Raw genomic sequence first — 19,724 nt, 5'->3', positions numbered from 1 at the left:
CTGGAAGAGGCCCTTGGTGAAAACTGTGGAGACCCCAGCATAGTTTAGCATCCTCATGAACAATAGACTGGGGTAGATTGGTTGGAAGCCTGTCTTGAATTTAGAGTATGGTTTGGTCATAGGCTCTGCATCTATCTGTATCTGTGTTTTCCATACTACGCTGATGTGGAGCACACAGGAAGGAAACACATGGTTTGTGGGAAGTCTGGGCCTGTGGCTGGCTGTTGTATGTATTGAGTGGGGGCAGCTAAGCTCAACTTACTATTGGGCACTGGGCAATGGAGCAGGATAAAGCAAGTATGAAGGAGAGAACCATGCTTCTGCTCACTGTGTCCAGGAAACCCATTGGGTGTGTTGAGTTCAAGATGGCCATGAATGAAGCAAAAGATAAACCTTGCTACTTCACTCTCTGTAAGTGCTTATTTTACATTGTTCTATTTCACAGACTCTTTGGCGAAAACCTGACAGTCACATGGCTTGTTCTTTGTCTGCAGGGATGTGGCACTATGTCATCATACAGTTTATTGGAGGAGAGAACTTCGCTTTAGCCCACATAAAGAGCAGCATCAATGATGTTGTACAGTTGATGGCAATGCTCATGGGTGTGTCTTCCCATGCTCAATTTGTTGGTATTGGCATGGCTTTCTTGGGCACTGGGTACAGAGTCGCTTGCTACTTCCTGCTCCAATAGCTCTTGATCTTGCCTGTGAATCATTGCTTTGATTACTGGTTCTTTGAAAGAAGGATTTGTCGGCCTCAGTCTTCAGATGATCGCTCCTGATTTCTAAAAAACACTTCCAAGCCCATACATCTATCCTCAGCACCATTCCCTTTCTCTCAGTCAGCATTTGATGCACACTTGTACTGCACAGGAACGGAGGTGGAATCTTTTGTCACTGGGTATATTGCTTGTCCACTGGAGACGTGGGCTCTTATCAGGTAGCAGGACTGGATTCCAGCATCCATTGGCATGAGACACCAGCTCTGGTCAAAGCCCTGTTTTATTTACAAAATGCCCATTTACTGTTCAGAAAACTGTGGTAAGTCTTTTTATATTACTCTCTTCAAAGACAGTTTCTAACTAAATACGAAGCTCCCATTTCTTGGTTCTGCTAACTGTATACATAGTTCTGAGGTCCCAAAGTCTATGGCTCATCACCAATTTAAAGAAAAAGAAAAGTCAGATAAGTTACGGGAGACTCAGTTTTTAACTCTGGCTGGGGCAAGGGAGAAAACAAACAAACAAAAAACAAAAACAGCTTTTAAGTTACTTCTGTCTTTCACTTGGACAGTATACAGTTTGTAGAATGGACCAAAGAGAACAGGTTGTTGACTTTGATTCTAGGAGTATTGTATCATTCCCCCCCCGCCCCCAAGGAACAGAGCCTAAGTTCCACTCCCAGCACTAATATACAAAGCCAGCCACATCTGAGCATACCTGTTACAGAGCACATCCCTAAAGCCTTTGCTGGCCAGAAAGCACATCCCCAAAAAAGGGGCTTTGGATTTATTATAGACTCTCTCTCAAAAGAGTAATGAGGAAAGATTTAGCATTGTTCACTGAACAGTGCATGGACATGCAAAAGTACACACACACACACACACACACACACACACACACACACACACACACACACAAGAATAGCCAGAAATTAAGCATGTGTAGATTTAGTTGAGTGATCAGTAACATTCTGAGGAGGGCCGCTCTCCTGGTCTAAATTCCCAAGCTGTCTCTGTTTTCACAGAGCATTCTGGGCACTGCTATACCAGGACTTCAAAGATCCCAATGCCAGCTGGACATCTGACCTCTGCCTGTCACCAGCAATAACCACTGAGACCTTTGTACCCTCCTGATACATGCAGCTTTCACCACACTTCCAAACACCAAGAGCATTCTCTTGATACTCTTGCTCTCAGCATCCTTCTTGAGAAGGTCTCCCACTGAGCTGTCTCCCCTGCCCTACTTAAATATTTCTGTACATGTCCTTTTTTCCCCCTTGCTCTCATCCTCTTCAACTTCTTCAGACTCTTCACCCATGAGATTCTAACAGGAGCCTGAGAGTGTCTCAGCATACACATGGAGCCCTAAATAGAAACATCTATTGATGTCTACTGGCCAAAATAACATTGTGACGGAGGATTCCAGGGGTCATGGTGCTGTCTCTAGCACCATTGGTGTCTCTAGCTTCCTACCTACTTTGCCAATATGAAGTATCAACCTGGAAAAAGGAGAAGCAAGGGCCCTTTTATAGTATATATTTTGGGAGCAGATGATGTTTTACTGAGGGTCTTATTGTGGGATGGTGTCTTGTTAAAAAGACCTGGAAACAGAAAAAAGGCAGAGAGGTGGTCAGTCAGAAGATACCTCACCTTCCCACTTCACGCTACATATGATGTCAAATTTAAACTTGACTTTATTCCTGGAAGAAAGTGGGTCAAGGTGTGAGTTCAGGATGGGAGAATTCTGCATCTTTCCTCTGCCCTCCATGATGAGTGGTTGGAAACCTTCACAAGAAGCCATTGAAGAGGGATACTGTTGGTGCTCCAGTCTCACCAGTGCTCAGGTGGTATTTGTCTCAAGCAGGATGTAAACTTGATTCCCTCCTGATTGCTCCCATGTGCCTAGCATCCTTCTTAGGAAATTTTGTGTGAAAACACCTTGTCTGTTGCTTGAATCTGCCTGTATCACAGAAGAGCTCCCAAAGGAGTTGTGAGTGACCTGTCCATAGGAAGACTCCTTCCCACTCACCACTTACCTCTTCCCATCCTCATCTTGTTTGCAGGTCGCCGTAATCACTTTGCAGACTCAACATTACTGCTGGATTTTGAAACACTCGTTGTCGGCATAGGCCTGAACAAAACAAGCATAATCAACCCTCCTTATGATGGTAATAAGAAAGATTTTGCTGATTTTTTTCCCTTCTCTTCATGATTTTCTTGTAAGACACTGGCCATGTCAACACCCTCACATCCCACTGTTTTGTTTTTTTTTTTTCTGGGTCCACAAATAGATTCCTGTGAACTGAACAAAGAATCCTAGTGCACATATAAATACCTGCGCTGTGACCTTTCTCTCTCTGCAGCAGAAGACAGAACGCCTGGTGCCAAGAGAGGACAGGGCACTCCCACCTCTGCTTTTAATAAAGGTCATAGATACTCCTGGCTATCTATGTCAAGAATGATTCATTGGGCTCCAACACTCTGGTAATTAGGTATAAAAAGAGGCTCACACCTGACCTTGATTGTCAGAAAGAAAGGGCTATGGCACACAGGGATACTGAGCTCAGTGGTTAGCAGGTGGAGAGAGGGACTGGGGAAAGAGCCTGCATCGCAGCCAGTGAAGGTTGAGCAGGGTAAGAGTGATGCAGGTGTATGTGGGCCAGTGTGACTCACTCAAGAACCTGAGTTCTCAGTGCTGCCCTGAGGTTCTGTCTGGTGATGATGGATGGTGGCCTGGAGAGAAGCCACGTAGTAGTGTCACTGTGACCTCTGTGCATGCAGAAGGTTGGGCTTGCTACTGAGGCCTTCATTATCTGGGAATTAGCTTTCTTGTAGTCACCTCCTGCAGAGATAAAGAAACCAGAGTCCAGAACACCAAAAATGCAAACCTGTGGCCAAGACAAGAGAAAGAGGGGGAAAAGTTTACTCCAATTCTGCACTTAAGATAAAAAAAAAAAAAAACAACAAACAAAGTGTTGAGCTTTTTCAAATATAATAATCTTTTCTGATGTTATTCATAGCAAGTGCATTTATATCCTCCATGGATAATCATTTTAAACTCCAGGGAAGAAAGAGGCTTTGAAGAAATGATTCAAGTGAGTTTGGAGCCCTTTCATGGATTAGTTTCAGGACTATTACATATGACGACCTGATAAATACACTGAAAAAGTCAGTGGTGCTGTCCCTTGTCTGTTGTGAAGTGCCAGGCAATGATTGTCAGCCATAGAGAATGTGTTACTGGAAGGAGGGAAGAAAAGAGAGGACCTTAGAAGATCCAACCTCACTCCAGGATGAACATGTCCAGGGGCCAGGGTTCAAGAAGGGACCTGCTCCCAGAGATCCAGAAAGCAACAGATGTTACAAATTTCCTATTACAACTGTGTGTCTCTTCTAGTCAGCTCTCTTGGGCAGTCTGGTAATAAAGTATGGTGATAAAGAATGTTTTCTATGGAGATAGACTCATCAAAGATAGTTCAGACCAGTGTAGAACTCCTTTGAAGTCCAACTTGATGAACCAAAGAGTATTGTGCTTTCTGGCAATGGGTGAGTAAAGTGTTAGTTATAGGAGTATGGGTAACCCCAAACCTGCCACATAACTGAAAAATCTTATCAGAGGTACATGGAAATTTCACCACAGGAGCATGGATAGGGTGTCTCCTTCCGTTAACCTTTAACTCTCTCTATGTTATAAAATATCCCATAAGGTGAGAACAATTCTAGCCTGGGGAAGAATTACATACCCTAGGTGAGAGTGGATGGAGCCTCAGGTGAGAGATTTATGATGACACTTACTCCTCCTGTGAGGATCCCTGGACAGACCTAATACTGCTGGTTTCTTGAGTAGCCACAACTGGTGTTAACAGTGGTGGTAGGGATTGCACTCGGGGGACATTGAACCACAGTAGGCCTGTATAAGGAACTCTGCAACACCTTTGCTGGAAGGAATGGGTTGGCCCATTCCTCTGGATTTTGGCATGACTAAATAACCTAAGGGCTGTGAGACACCAAGGAGGCTCATCCACTCTGGAGCTGTGCCCCAAAGATGCAAATGGCTTTGCACACTACTACTATTGTTTTGTTTCTCTGGATATTGGGATCATGGGTATGGACCCACACTGGTACCCTGCATATCACTGCACACTGGACAAAAGTATGGAGCCAGGCTGGCCTTACTTCATTGACAGAACACATACCATGGCCTAGAGAAAGTGGCAGTATGACCTCGTTCATAACAATCCATGGCAGAGGGAAACAGGGCTTATCTACAGAAATTTTTCACCACAGATAGGGCGAAGGGACAGGATTCTCACATATTGAAGAGATTTCCTTGGGAGCCAGAGACAGGTTAAGTGGATGAGTTCTCTCCTGTGAAAACTCACTGGAGTTCTTTCTCAGATCAGGGAGTATTATAAGGAACAATGCTTTTTAGGGGCCAGCCCCAAAGTGACCTCAGGGAAATGCAAAGCCCCTTGTAGACTGCAGCCCCAATGAAACTTGGGAGGCTTGGTCACAGGGTGGCTTCTCTGTGAGACAAAGTTGAGGTGATTTGTATTTAAGGGCAGAAAGTATGTAGTTGATTTATGAGGCACCATTTGTATTGACTAAATTGTGGTGCTGCAGAGCACAGTGTCTTATTCTAGTGCAATCAGCTCTGTGTGCCTGGTCCCAGAATGTGAGAGGAAGCATAACTGTGTTGAAGTAGTACTCAGTAGATGTTCAGGAACAGAGGGAAATGACAGGCATCCTCCAGCTGTTCCCTTAAAAGAGGATCAATATATCATGTTTACACAATTCTTTTCCATTGCCTCAATCATTCATACCTCAAGATCAGTACACCTCTGGAATCTAATGCATGCACTCCCAGCACCTTTATTTGAAATCAAGAATTCATAAACCTTGGGCAAAGGGAGGGATTTCTAGGGTGAATGTTTTTTGATTCACTAGGGTCACAGGTCAAGGATACTTGATTTACATGTAGTGGTACAGTGCCTCATTTTCCATGAAGTAGCATGGTCCTATCAAAAGAAGGAGAACATAGTACTTAATTATCCTATAAGTGTGTTGTGTGTGTGGGGGGGGGTATCTCCAAGTACAATTTAAGGTAATTGATGAAGACTAAGATCCTTAACAGTAAGGGGTATTTCTAAGAATAGATAGCTAGGTGAACCAGTTTCCTCATTTTAAAGAAAGAGATGCCTATAAGCATACAAGAGGCCTACAGAACACCTACTAGATTAGACCAGAAAAGAAAATCCTCGCACCACATAATAATCAAAACACTAAATATACAGAACAAAGAAAAATACTAAAATCTGCAAGGGAAAAAGGCCAAATAACATATAATAGCAAACTCATCAAAATCATACCTGATTTCTCAACAAAGACTATGAAAGCCAGAAGGGCCTGAACAGATATTATGCAGACCCTAATATACCACAGATGTCAGCCCAGTCTACTATACCCACAAAAACTCTCAATAATCATAGATGGATAAAACAAGATAGTCAATGACAAAAACACACTTAAACAGTACTTACCCCCAAATCCAGTCCTACGGAAGATACTAGAAGAAAAAAAAATACAACCTAAGAAGGGTGACTACACCTAGGAAAAAACAGGAAATAAATAACTTCACTACAGCAAAACTAAAAGTAGACAAACACACTACCACAACTGACATCAAAATAAAAAGAACTGACAGTCACTGGTCATTAATCTCTCTCAGCATCAATGGGCTCAACTCTCCAATAAAAAGACACAGACTAACAGAATGGATGTATAAACAGGACCCAACATTCTGCTGCATAAAAGAAACACACCTCAACCACAAAGATAGACATTACCTGAGAGAAAGGGCTGGAATGTGGTTTTCCAAGCAAATGGACCCAAGAATCAAACAGGAGTAGCCATACTAGTATCTAATAAAATAGACTTTCAACCAAAATTAATCAAAAGAGATGGGAAAGGACACTCCATACTCATCAAAGGAAAATTCCACTGAGAAGACATCTCAATTCTGAACATCTATGTCCCAAATACAAGGGCACCCACATTTGTAAAAGAAACATTAATAAAGCTTAAACCACACTTGGATTGACACACATTAATAGTGGGAGACTTCAATACCACACTCTCACCAAAAAATAGCTCAACGAAATAGAAACTAAACAAAGAAACAATGACACTAACAGATGTCATGAATCAATTAGATCTAACAGACATCTACAGAACTTTTCACCCAAACCCAAAAGAATATATCTTCTTCTCTGCACCTCACTGAACCTTCTTAAAAATAGACCATATAGTTGGTCCCAAAGCAAGTCTCAACAGATACAAGAAGGTTGAAATAATCTCTTGTATCCTATCAAACCACCATGGACAAAAGGTGGACCTCAACAATAATAGAAATAGTAAAAAACCTACACACGCATGAAAACTGAACAAATGTCTACTAAATGATAACTGGGTCAAGGAAGAAATAAAGAAAGAAATTGAATACTTCCTAGAATTCAATGAAAATGAAGGCACAAAATACCCAAACTTATGGGACACAATAAAAGTAGTGGTAAGAGGAAAGTTCATGGCACTAAGTGCTTTCATAAAGAAATTTGAAGCATCTCATACAAGCAACTTATTGGCTCACCTGATAGCCCTAGCTAAAAGAGAAGCAGACACACCCCAGAGGAGTAGATGGCTGGAAATAATCAAACTCAGGGCTGAAATTAATAAACTAGAAATAAAGAAAACAATGAAACCAAGAGTTCTTTGAGAAAACCAACAAGATAGACAAATCTTTAGCCAAACTAACTAAAAGTCAGGAAGACACAATCCAAATCAACAAAATCAGAAATGAAAAGGGAGACGTAATGACAGACACTGATGAAATCCAAACAATCACTAGGTCTTACTTCAAAAGCTTATACTCCACAAAATTCAAAATCTAAATAAAATGGACAATTTTCTTGATAGATTCCACTTACCAAAGCTGAATAAAGATTTATTTATCCAAATAAATTTATTTACCTAAATAAATTAAATAGTCCTATATCCCCTAAGGAAATAGAAAAAGGAAGGAAGAAAAAAAAATCCTCGGATAGCTAAAACAATTTTGTACAATAAAGGAACTTCCACAGGTATCACCATCTCTGATGTCAAGCTCTTCTATAGATAGAGCTATACTGATTTTAAAAAATAGTATTGGTATAAAAACAGACAGGTTGATCAATGGAATCGATTTGAAGACCTAGAAGTAAACCCACACACATATGTACAGCTCATTTTTTTGTAAGGAAGCTAGAATTATACAATGAAAAAAGAAACCATCTTTAACAAGGACATTGGCTCAACCATGTTCGTAGCAGCTTTATCCGTAATAGGCAGAACCTGGAAAAAACCTATATGTCCCTCAACGAAGGAATGGATACAGAAATTGTGGTACATTTACACAATGGAATACTATTCAACAATTAAAAATAGGGAAATCATAAAATTTGCAGGCAAATGGTGAGATCTAAAAAACATCATCCTGAGTGAAGAATTCCAGAAGCAGAAAGACACATATGGTATATACTCACTTATAAGTGGATATTAGACATATAATATAGGATAAACATACTAAAATCTGTACATCTAAGGAAGATAAGCAAGAAGGAGGTCTCTGGGTAAGATGATCAGTCTTCACTCAGAAAGGCAAACAGGATGGACATCGGAAGAGGGAGATAACAGGAAACAGGACAGGAGTCTACCACAGAGGACCTCTGAAAGACTCTACCCAGCAGGGTATCAAAGCAGATGCCAAGGCTCATAACCAAACTTTGGGCAGAGTGCAGGGAATCTTATTAAAGAAGGGGAGCTCTTGGAGAAAACAGGTGCTCCACAAGGAGAGCAACAGAACCAAAAAATCTGGGCCCAGGGATCTTTTCTGAGACTGATACTCCAAATAAGGACCATGCATGGAGATAACTTAGAACCCCTACACAGATATAGTCCATGGCAGCTCAGTGTCCAAGTGGGGTTCCCTAGTAGGGGGAACAGGGACTGTCTCTGACATGAACTCAGCGGCTAGCTCTTTGATACCTCCCCCTGATGGGGGAGCAGCCTTACCATCCACAGAGGAATACAATGAAGCCAGTCCTGATGAGACCTGATAGGAGGAGGACCTCCCCTATCGGTGGGCTTGGAGAAGGGCATGGGAGGAAATGAGGGAGGGAGGGTGGGATTGCGAGGAGCTACAGCTGGGATACAAAATGAATAAACTATAATTAACATAAAACATAAAATTAAAATAAAAAACAACAGGTGCTGTTCTAGCTGGATGTCAGCATGTAGACATGTGCAAAAAGATAAATATCTATCACCCTGAACAAGACTCAAATTTGCAAGTGGATCAAAAAACTCAACATAAAACCAGGTACACTGAACTTGATAGAAGAGAAAGCAGGAAATGCCTTTGAACACCTTGGCACAGGAGACAACTTCCTGAACTAAAAACAAGTAGTGCAGACACTAAATCAACAATTAATAAATGGGACCTTAGGAAACGGAAAAGCTTCTGTAAGGTAAATGACACCGTGAATAGGACACAACAGCAGCCTAAAGAATGAGAAAATATCTTCACCAATATCTGAAATATGTAAAGAACTCAAGAATGAAGTAGAAGTTTCTGGACTCAGTTTGGTCATGTGATGTTTTGCTTCAAGCTGGGCATGTGATGTTTTGCTGTAGGTTGGCTTGTGAGAGAGCAAGTGATGTTTTGCTCTCTCATGTGAGAGGTGTGACTTTGGCCAGCTGAGAACATCTGTGGGTGGACTCTGAGGAGAGGACACATAGAGAGGCCCACACACAGTGACACATCACTTTTCAGATTGACACTGCTGTGCTTACCTTCATGCTTTGACACTTGACTTCACAGAGAGAAACGTTCCAGAGATCTTCTCCGGGCAAGCCAACTGAGTCTTTCAGCTTTCACTGACTTCATGTGGCTGCTTTGTATCGGCCTTTAGACTGGACTGCTGGTATCCCGACAATTGAGTCTGGTAATCCCCTAATGACCCATCGACCCTAATCATCAGGAAGTAAATAAAAGAGGACTACAGCTCTTTTCACTACTAATCTTCTACCTAAGGTTGTGGGAGGTTGGAAGGAAGGTAAAGGTGCTTAAGGACCCTAAATAAAGTAGGTTTGGTGAAAAATTTAAGCCTACACAAGAAACTATACATCAACAAAAGAAATAATAACAATAAACAAATAGGGTAGAGTTTAAACAGAGAACAGCCAGTAAATATCTAATGACTGAGAAGTCAAAGAAATGTTCAACATCCTTGGTTATCAGGAAAATGGAAACCAAAATTACTTTGATATTCCATCTTACACTTGCCAGACAGGCTAAGATAAAAAACACAAGTGACAACTCATGCAGGCAAGAATGTAGAGCAAGGGGAACACTCCTCCATTCTCGTGGGAGTACTGACTTGCACATACCCTATGCAAATCAATATGGAGGTTCCTCAGAAAACTGGGAATATAGCTACCTCAACACCCAGCTAAACAACTACTCTTCAGCATAACACAAAGGATATCCTATCCTACCCCAAGGACACTAGCTTAACTATGTTCATAGCTGCTTTATTCATAATAGCCAGAAACTTGAAACAACCCAGATATCATTCAAACAAAGAATGGATAATGATAATGTGGTACAATTACACAATGGAGCAATACTCCGCTGTTAAAAAAAATATCATGAAATCTGCAGGCAGATGGATGGAGCTAGAAAAAAAAATCATCATGAGTGAGGTAACCCAGACCCAGAATGACCAGCATCCATGTATTCACTTATAAGTGGATATTAGCTGTAAAGTATAGGATAATCATGCCACAACCCACAGACCCAGAGAGGCTAACTAACGAGAAGGGCTGTGGAGGGAGCACACACATGAATCTCCCTGGGATGAGGAAATAGAATAGATTTTAAGATTAGACTGGATGCAGGTGGGGATTGGAAAAAAGGGAATCAGGTGATGTGATGATGGAAGAAGAGAATACTTGGAGAGACAACTGGAATTTGGGAGCATTTCAGCAATGGGAACTCAGAAATCTATGAGGGTTACCCTAGCTAAGACTCCTAGTAAGGGGGACATGGAGCCAGACCTGCCATCTCCTGTAACTGACCTAGCCTCAAAACCTACAATCTGTCCTGCCTACAAGATGTGCTGTCATAAAGGTGGTTCAGAAATTAGGGGAGTGGCCAACCAATGAGTTGTCCAGCTTGAGACCTACACCACAAGAGAAAGTTCACCCCGACACTGCCTCGAGGGCCAGGAACAGATGCTGCATAGCCCAGACTCCTAGGATAGAGCCAAACACTACCAGCAAAGAAAAAAAAAAGACAGAAAAATGATTTCTAATGATATTCTACTATACTGCTAGACAGGAGTCTAGCATAAGTATCATTAAAAAAATCTTAATTTAGCAACTGATGGAAACAGATGCAAAGACCCACAGTCAAATATTAGGTGGAGCTTGGGGAATCCTGTGAATGAGGGAGAGGAAAGATTGTAGGAACCAGAGAGGACAAGGACACTGTCAGAAAACACTCAGAATCAACTAATCTTAGTCCAGAGGGGCTCACAAAGACTGGACCCACATCAGGGAACCCTCATGGGTCTGGCCTAGGCCCTCTGCATATATATTACGGATGTATTTTTTGGACTTCTTGTATGACTCACAATAGTGGGAGTGGAGGCTGTCTCTTATTCTTTTGCCTGCTTTTGTAATCTTTTTCTTTCACTGGGTCACTTCTTCCATTAATTCAAGGAGAGTTGTCTAATTTTATTTTAACTTGATATTCTGTTTGTTTGCTATCCCAAGGAGGCCTGTCCTTTCTAAGAGGAAATCAAAGAGGAGTGATGGAAAGAGAGGTTGGGTATCTGGGAGAGAAGAGAAAGGGGAAACTGTGGTTAGAATGTAATATGAGAGAGAGAGAGAGAGAGAGAGAGAGAGAGAGAGAGAAACAATTTTGAATTGTGCCTTTTTTAGTACTAAAACTTTCAACCATAGATATCTTGAGGTCCCAGAAAACTGGGGCCTAATTCCGTACAACCAGCCTGTAGTAGTCACTGGACACTCAGATGAAGGCCCAACTAACTTGTCTATGTCCTCCTTATTTAAAGGAGTATTTTAAAAATCTCGCTCTACTTACTGTAAGCAGGCACAGTTGGAATTCTGAAGACAGCAGAGTTTTTTCAGTTTGAAAGACATTGTGCATTATCACCTTAATAAGTGGATCAAATCCAAATTATGCACATAGAGTAAGACAATGAATTAATGTCATATGTGTACCTATTGTTAATACATTAGTCCTTGTAACTTGTGGGTAAGTGATATAGAACATATAAGATAGCCTGTATAACTTATGTATTACATAGAGTTAGATTTTTTATTATAATCATCAAATTTATGTTTGCATCACCTGGCAGAATTTAGCTGAGAACGCCCTGTTGAAACTGAGGGGCTAGAACCTGATGGCACTGTGTTTCCGCCTGCCCAAAAATGAACTGCTCCATCCCAGTCATTTGAGTGCTCAGACCTGAGTGATAATTGACACAGGCCCCTGTGATGACTCCAGGAAGTTAATATGAAGCCAGCCAGCCCTTAAACCATGTGTTGCTCTGGGCTCTCTGGAAGATCCCAGCGGCTTGCAGGTGAGATGAGAAGAGTATGATGGCTGTGAGGTGGTAAGAGCTGCTTTTGCTTCTGTACAGTTGCTTATCACTATGGGAAAAGAACGGAATGGTTTGTTGTTGTTGTTAATATATTGTGCAAAAGTAAAAAACAACTGAGAAAAGTGAAGCAATTTTCTTGCCCAGCTGTGGATTCTAAGGATAGTTGCAATACATATTTTTCTGATGTCCACTTTAAAACCACATGACACGATGTTTGATTCCAAGGCTGCAGTCCTTCTGCCAGCAGTAAGAATAAAATCATTTAATCTAACTTTGAATTGAGCCTAATCCCAGTGGATTATAACACCACAATAGGACTATGATGTTGGAGTTAATGTTGGGAGATTTTAGCCAGAGGATCCCTTTTGTCCTGTATATTTATGATCACCCTGTTAGCTGCTTCTGTTACAGACACCTTTATACTGTGAAATAAACAATAGTAGTCTCTAATCAACATACTTTACTTCTTACTTATTTTTAGTACATATTATCTTTTTCTTTGGCTTTTCAGTGAAGTAATATACTCTGTGATGATTTTTAAATATTATCCATAACCGAAGGACATTTAAATCTCTGTAAGGTCTATTTTGGAGAAGGTTCAGTGAGGTGCTGAGAAGAATCTTAAATCTTGTCAGAGTGGCAAACAGGACAGATACCAGAAGTTGTGGAAGAGAGGAAGCAGGATGGAAGCCTACAATCAAGGGTCTTCTGAAAGGCTCCACCCAACAGGGGATTGAAGCAGGTGCTGAGACTCACAACCAAACTTTGGGCAGAGCGCAGGGAGTCTTATGGAAGATGGGGGTGTGGATAGAAGGACACAGAGGAGACTGGAGCTGCACAAGGAGGCCATCAAAAAATCTGAGCCCAGGTGGTCCTACAGAGACTGACGCACCATCCAAGGACCATGAATGGAGAGGACCTAGACCCCCGCTCAGATGTAGCTGATTGGTAGCTCAGTCTCTTACTTGGGTTCCCAAAAGAGGGGCCAGAGGCTGCCCCTTGATGGCCTGCTCTTTGGTCACTTGTTCCTGGTGATGCAGCCTTGCCAGGCCACAGAGGAAGAGGATCCAGGCAGTCCTAATGAGACTTGCTAAGCTACGGACAGATGGCAGAGGAGGAGACATCCCCCTTTCAGTGGATTAGGGGAAGGGAATAGGGGGAAAGAGAGAGGGAGGAGTTGAGGGAGGAGGCTTCAATCAGGATATATAATGAATAAATATTTTAAAAAATTTAAAAAAATCTCTATAAGGCTGAACCCTGTGATATACATCTCCAGAACCAGTTCATGTTAGTCTGCAGATTGGGGCAGATACGCTGAAAAACCTAACAAGTAACTGAAAATCAGAAATGAAAACAAGAGTATACAGGCCTGGTAGAGGAAAATCAAAGGCAAACAGAAGCCATAGGGTAAGGAGACCCCAAGCAGAAAAGACCGCCGTGTGTCAGGTAGGGGGGCATTAGGACACCGTACATTGTCTCCATTCCCTTTCCAGCTGTACGAAGCGCCAGATCTAGGCTGAGATGTGAGAGCTGAGCGGCTGGAGTGAGAAGGGTTAAAATGAGCTAGGGTGGGGAGGGTGCTACATGGGGGAGGGATCTCAGTCTCTTTCCCTTTGCTGACTTTTTGAGAACGTTTGTCAAGATTGGAAGCTCCAAATCAGGGCCAGTGATGGCCATTATCAGAATATGGTGGCCAGATTTGAGTTGGATGGGCTGGAGCTTACTAAGTCAGAGCTTTCATACCACACTTTTTGAAATTTGATTTAAACTTGAAATGATAAGCAGGACTGATGGAATGTTTTAGTCTGCTCCCAGGTTTGGGAGGAAGAAAACAAGCCCCAGTGTTAATACGTTGCAGGAGGGTCACCAAGCCAGTCAAAACTGGAAGGTTTCTGCACCCTCCAAGACTTTGTGATCAGGAGAAGGAGTAAGAAGCCCCGGGAGGTTCGGGGGTCTGGTCAGAAGAGCTCCGAGTCAGATGCAGATGAATGATTTCCTCATCCTGAAGTATCTGGGAGTGTAGATGGTTTTAAGTGCACATGCTTATGTATAGGACAAGACCACCTGATATGGCTGTAAGGAACTAAACCAGGACAGCTGGAAGGGCCGGAGTACAACTGAGGCTGTGACAGCTGTAATGAGAGCAGTCAGACTTCAGACCTTTCTCAGACACACAATATAATGGCAGTCTCCAGGATCAATACCATTGTAGTAGCAGGATACAATGATGTTTTCATGGTATACAAGGTAAACAGAAAATGGTCCCCATAGGCTCATTTGTTTGATTGTCCCTCATTGGTAAAATGTGTGAAGCATTAGGTGTGGCCTTGTAAAAGGAGGTGTGTCTTTGGGTGCAGGTTTTGAGTTTTGAAAAGATTCTAAAGATCCATTCCCAGGGTGCTTTCTCCCCTCTGCTTATGGATCAAGATGTGAGTTCTGAGCTGTTCCTTCCACCCTGCCTCTGCTTCCAATCATGTACTCTAGCCCTCCAAAACTGAAAACCCAATTAAACTCTATCATTAATAGTTGCCTTTATCACTTCTTTTTGTCACATTAATAGAAAAGTAAAAAAGTCAATTCTAGATGCATAGAATGTAGACCCCAAGTGGAATACAATTATGCAGTCATGCCTAGTTGACCCAGCTTTGACTCTTGCCTGGAGAAGAGGCATTGAACCACCTTTCTAAACCTAGACAGAGCTAGAATCCAGTCCCAACACTACTATCTTTCTCTGGGGCTACTCACAAAACTAATAACCTAGAACAAGAGGCATGTGCCCTGACGCACCTTTAATTCGTCATCTCCCACGGAGCCCAAGAAACAAGCTACATATTCAGTGTTTGTAAGATCCAGCTCACCTCTGCCATATCCAAGAAGCAAGCTTCTATACGGCCATGCTTCTGAGCTGCTTTATATCAGGGCCTCTAGTCAAGAGGAGCTCTGAATCACATTTCACAGGGCACTATGGGGGAAGTTCACAAAACAGCATTCCACTCATCGCACCCTGATCCAGCAGGCTCTTCTGCCACTTACCACGGTCTCTGAAACAATGCTGTGGTTTCCCTGTGAAATCTCATCCACTATATGAACTTCTATATCTAGGCTAGGGTAAAAAACATCAAGGGACCAATGATCTGTTTGAGTCTATTAGATCAGGGGATAATGTGAATGGAGTCCACCCTTTTCAGTGTCTAAATCCCATAATGCTCTATTGATAGAGCAAAGCCACCCAGGCTTTATGGTGGGGTCAAGTGTGCAGGGATATCATAGATACCAATAATTGTTCCCACCTATGGTCCAAATGAATAAAGGGAGTAAAGCATTACTAGTATTAACTCAGAGGGAAGCTACAGAGGGGATTTGAGGGTTCCCAGGGTGCAGGAGCCTCATCAAGGGATCATGATGATTCCCACCATCCTCCTGTACCACAGAGGTCTACAAACTCCTGCTCAGCCTTGTGTTAGAACACTGTCTCCCAAGCTTAAATGACAACCAAGTTCTTCAGTGGCTGTGAAGACTAAAGAAACCATTCAGTTCAGGTCTATAGACATTGCCTCAAATACCATAGGGTGGGCCCGTAAGCCCTCAGCTGAGATTCCAGCCATGCCCCTCTGGACCTCCCTACCAGATGCAAGTAACTCTGTACCAACATAGTAGTTTTGAAATAGATAAAAAGTTAACTGAGGGAAAACACCACTATAGAACAGTGGGGAAGTTGTCACCCATGCTGGAGTGAGGCTTTTCAGTGGTGTGGCTGCTTGCGGTTGCCTGCACTCCTCTAAGCAACCCCTCACCATTGATCATTACATAACCACATTAACCTTTGGTTTACTGAGTTGGTTTTCAGTGGAACTGTAGTTTGTCTTGTTGTATGTTCCAGTCCTGGGTGACAAGGTGTTTGTCCATTCACACAACAGTACCTACCAGAGGGCCAGGAGCACTTTGAAACTATCCATTACCAGGAGGTCTACGAATGTTAGCTGCAAGGCACAAAGGGTATCTTAAGAAAGTTCCAGGAACAGAATCCATCCTATTTCCTGCTCCATGAACATGGTCATCCAAAGCTATGGCTGTGACACCTGAGGTCCTCCCTTCTGCTCACTACATAGGTAGCACACCAGCTGTGCCTGACAGTAATACATGGTAGGCATCTGTCAGGAGCCAGATGGGCTGAATTTTCACTGCACACAGTCCATGGTCATGGTAGCCTGGCCTTCAGGAACTTCATGAAAAAGCCTAGTTGAGTCATTATGCTAAAGTCTACATTATGCTATGTCTACATTTTGTATGAATATTTCCCAAGAAAAGGCTGGTGATATGTAAAAGAAGGACCCATGGTTTGATGGAATGTCAGTGGAGATGTGTAAATTTTCTCTTTCTTTTTGTCTGGACCTGGGGAGGAGCATGACTCTGTTTACTCCCTCATTTTTTGGTGATCCTATATCAGGACCTTTTTGCTTCTGGTTCCCTCAGCCCCAGGCTTCCTAATTGACAGAGACAGCAAATGCTTTGCATGCAGTTTACACCTGAGTATAACACTAAGTCAGGAGCCATTTGATTAAACATTAACACAGAGAGGGGAATATTTACCGCATTTACTGAAAGCTGAGGCTCTGAGGGGGTGCGGATGAGGGGATGTCTTCTCTTGGTCGCTAGCGCTCTGTCTACAGGAGCAGAGGGTGAGTGCAGGCATCTTGGATCCATGTTCCTATGCAGACTCTGTGGCAGTTTTCCATGCATTAAGTTTCTCTGGACAACTCACAGGACGCTACAGACAAACACAGCTATCTGAGAGGCGTGTTTGTCTTAGAGGGATATCGTGAGTGGAAGGCTTTTGTAAATAAGCAAAATTACAGTTTCTTTATCGTCACATCTAGGGTTGATGATATCTTTTCTTTTCAGTCCTATATATTCTACAATCTTTTCAAAATCCAATAGCAGTGTTCTCTTTGGAGCCATGTTGCCACCTGGAGGCCACGCGGGTATGGAACAAGGAGGTGGAAAAGAATATTACTATGGACAGTTTCCCCACAGATCATTCAGGAATTTTTCTGACACCTGAGATTTTAAGTCCTAGAAAGAGCATTTCCATCTGAATAATCCTGAGCAGAGGAGAGGCCAGGTAAGCACGGTCAGAGTAAACCCTGTTTACATCTTGTTTGTGACAAGTGTCACCTGAGCACATAGGTCTCCCATGAGGTGGGCAGCCCCTGGCACACTCAACAAAGGCTGCTCAAAAAAAGGCTCTCACATATTCACACATGGTTGGGAGAAGTCATATGCAAAGAATCACGTAACCACCCCAAACACCCCATGCAAAGCACATCCTTTGCCCATGGGGCACTCTGACCCACCCTTCTCAGTTCTTTCCTGGATGTGTTTGATTGACAACATCTGGAAGTGGGAAGGAGCGGAAGAGCGACTGGCCAGCTCTGTCAGAATTATGCTTCAGGCACCTGCTAACCCAGTCTTCCAACAGTGCCCTCAGTAGCTTATCAGCTTCACAAAAATACATCTTGAAATGAGACTAGTTTTGAGGGTTTCCTCCAGGGCCCAGCGACATTTGAATTGGGAGAGTGACCTAGAAATTCCTACAGCTTCTGGGCAGCACCATGACCCCTAAAGCTTTTAGGGGTCAATATCTGAAGGTAGGGCCAGTGGACAAAAGTAGGTGTTTCTGTCTAGAGCTTTCATGTCTAGGCAGAGACACACTCTCCATTGTAATCTCCTGAATTCAGTGACTACTGGCTGAAGACTGGTGGGTGGACAGGGTGACCTGGAGAAAAGGAGGGGATACAGTGCAACTCAATGTTCAGAAGGATCACGTGGGCAGAGGTACTGGAGAGTACAAGCAGAGGCTCTCAGTACTTGGTGATGGTGACAAGGGGAGATGACATCTCCACCTAGCACTGGTGGTTTGGGACCCAGGTACTCTCCATGCCTACCTCAATGTCCAGAGATCCCCTGTGAGAACAGAGACAGCATGGGACACTTGATCAGGACACCTGTCTTTCCCAGGATGTGACCGAAAACCTGTCTCTTAGGAAATACACAAATGCCTAAGTAGTTCTGGTTTTTCCTCCCAATGTGTGTGTTTGTGTGTGTGTCTGTGTGTGTGTGTGTGTGTGAGAGAGAGAGAGAGAGAGAGAGAGAGAGAGAGAGAGAGAGAACAGGGAAGTAGGGTGGATAGTTAGGTGTGTCTGTTTATAAGCATGATAATCAGAGTAGGATGCCAATCATCTTACTGTAGCGCTCTCAACATTGTTGCCTTAAGACACATCCTCTCACTGAACTGGAAGTACATCATTGCGGCTAGGTTGTCTGGACAGCCAGCTCTTTCACAATGAGGGGGTAACAGGCACACTCAGCCATGGCCAGATATTTCTGTGAGCTCTTATGACATGAATTCAGGTCTTCATGCCTGCAGAGCAAGAACCCTTAACTCAGTAATCCCAAGCCTTGCTCAAGCTTCCCACTAAGTTCTAAACTGTTGGAGAGAAGCACAGAGAGCAAGGAAACATTTTCCTCTACTTTGCACTGGCCAAAGTTGTACTTGGAACCTTCCTTCACCTACTTTTCTCTCACTTCTCTTTTAATGTGATAACTGTTGACTTGAGTACCTCAGACCTGCCTGGTAAAAGGGCAGCAACTTGTGTACAACAGGTATGGTGCAGGACTCCTTCACCAGCCGGATGTCATGCAAGGCCCAGCTGCCATGACAAGGGCACATTGTCTCCAAAGGTTTCCTAGTATTCCCAGTGGGAAATGATTTCCACCAGATCCCTTCCTAGACCAAGACAGGAGAAAAACTAACTGAGAAGGAATGGAGGTACTGTGACTAAGCAGGATGGGGGTGGTTGTGAACCTTGTCCTTCAAAGATGATCTGGAGAGATCTGAGGATAGATGTACCAGGAGCTTACAAAATCCTCTCTCAAAGACCCCAGCCATCTCAGGAAAGGACTCCCAAGTGGCAACTAGAAGATAGCGACCCAAAAATCTATGTTCAGCTTTTAGGCAGGATGAGACTCACCCATGAACATTATCATCTGGTGGATTTTGTTACTGACTCTTTCTATATGGTAAGCAATAATAAAATCCTCCTCACCAATGAATGTAGTGCCAATCTCGTGCATTGTCCCTGAGGAAGAAAATGTGCCACGTGATCTTCAAATCTCTTGCTAAAGGCTACAGAAAATGAAAAACCTGAACCCAAGCACCCACAGATGCAGAAGAAACCAGGTTTATCTTTATCTTCATCCAGATATATCTTAAACTCAACA

At 42.9% G+C, this 19,724-nt stretch overlaps 1 protein-coding gene across 1 annotated transcript in view; it reads left to right on the top strand.

Annotated features, from left to right (window-relative positions):
* LOC110541067 (uncharacterized) overlaps window positions 1-3,133 on the top strand; it is a 49,567-nt gene extending 46,434 nt beyond the window's left edge. The window contains exons 9-12 of the mRNA XM_060390520.1: window positions 338-411; window positions 495-602; window positions 2,784-2,888; window positions 3,012-3,133. Of these exons, the coding sequence (XP_060246503.1) occupies window positions 338-411; window positions 495-602; window positions 2,784-2,888; window positions 3,012-3,040 (316 nt within the window). The 3' untranslated portion in view covers window positions 3,041-3,133. The remainder of the gene's footprint in view (window positions 1-337; window positions 412-494; window positions 603-2,783; window positions 2,889-3,011) is intronic.
* The last annotated feature ends 16,591 nt before the right edge of the window (window positions 3,134-19,724 follow it).

The sequence above is a fragment of the Meriones unguiculatus genome, chromosome 8 (assembly GCF_030254825.1).
Source record: "Meriones unguiculatus strain TT.TT164.6M chromosome 8, Bangor_MerUng_6.1, whole genome shotgun sequence".
Taxonomy (NCBI): Eukaryota; Metazoa; Chordata; class Mammalia; order Rodentia; family Muridae; genus Meriones; species Meriones unguiculatus.
This window is presented reverse-complemented; position numbering and strand designations above follow the sequence as displayed.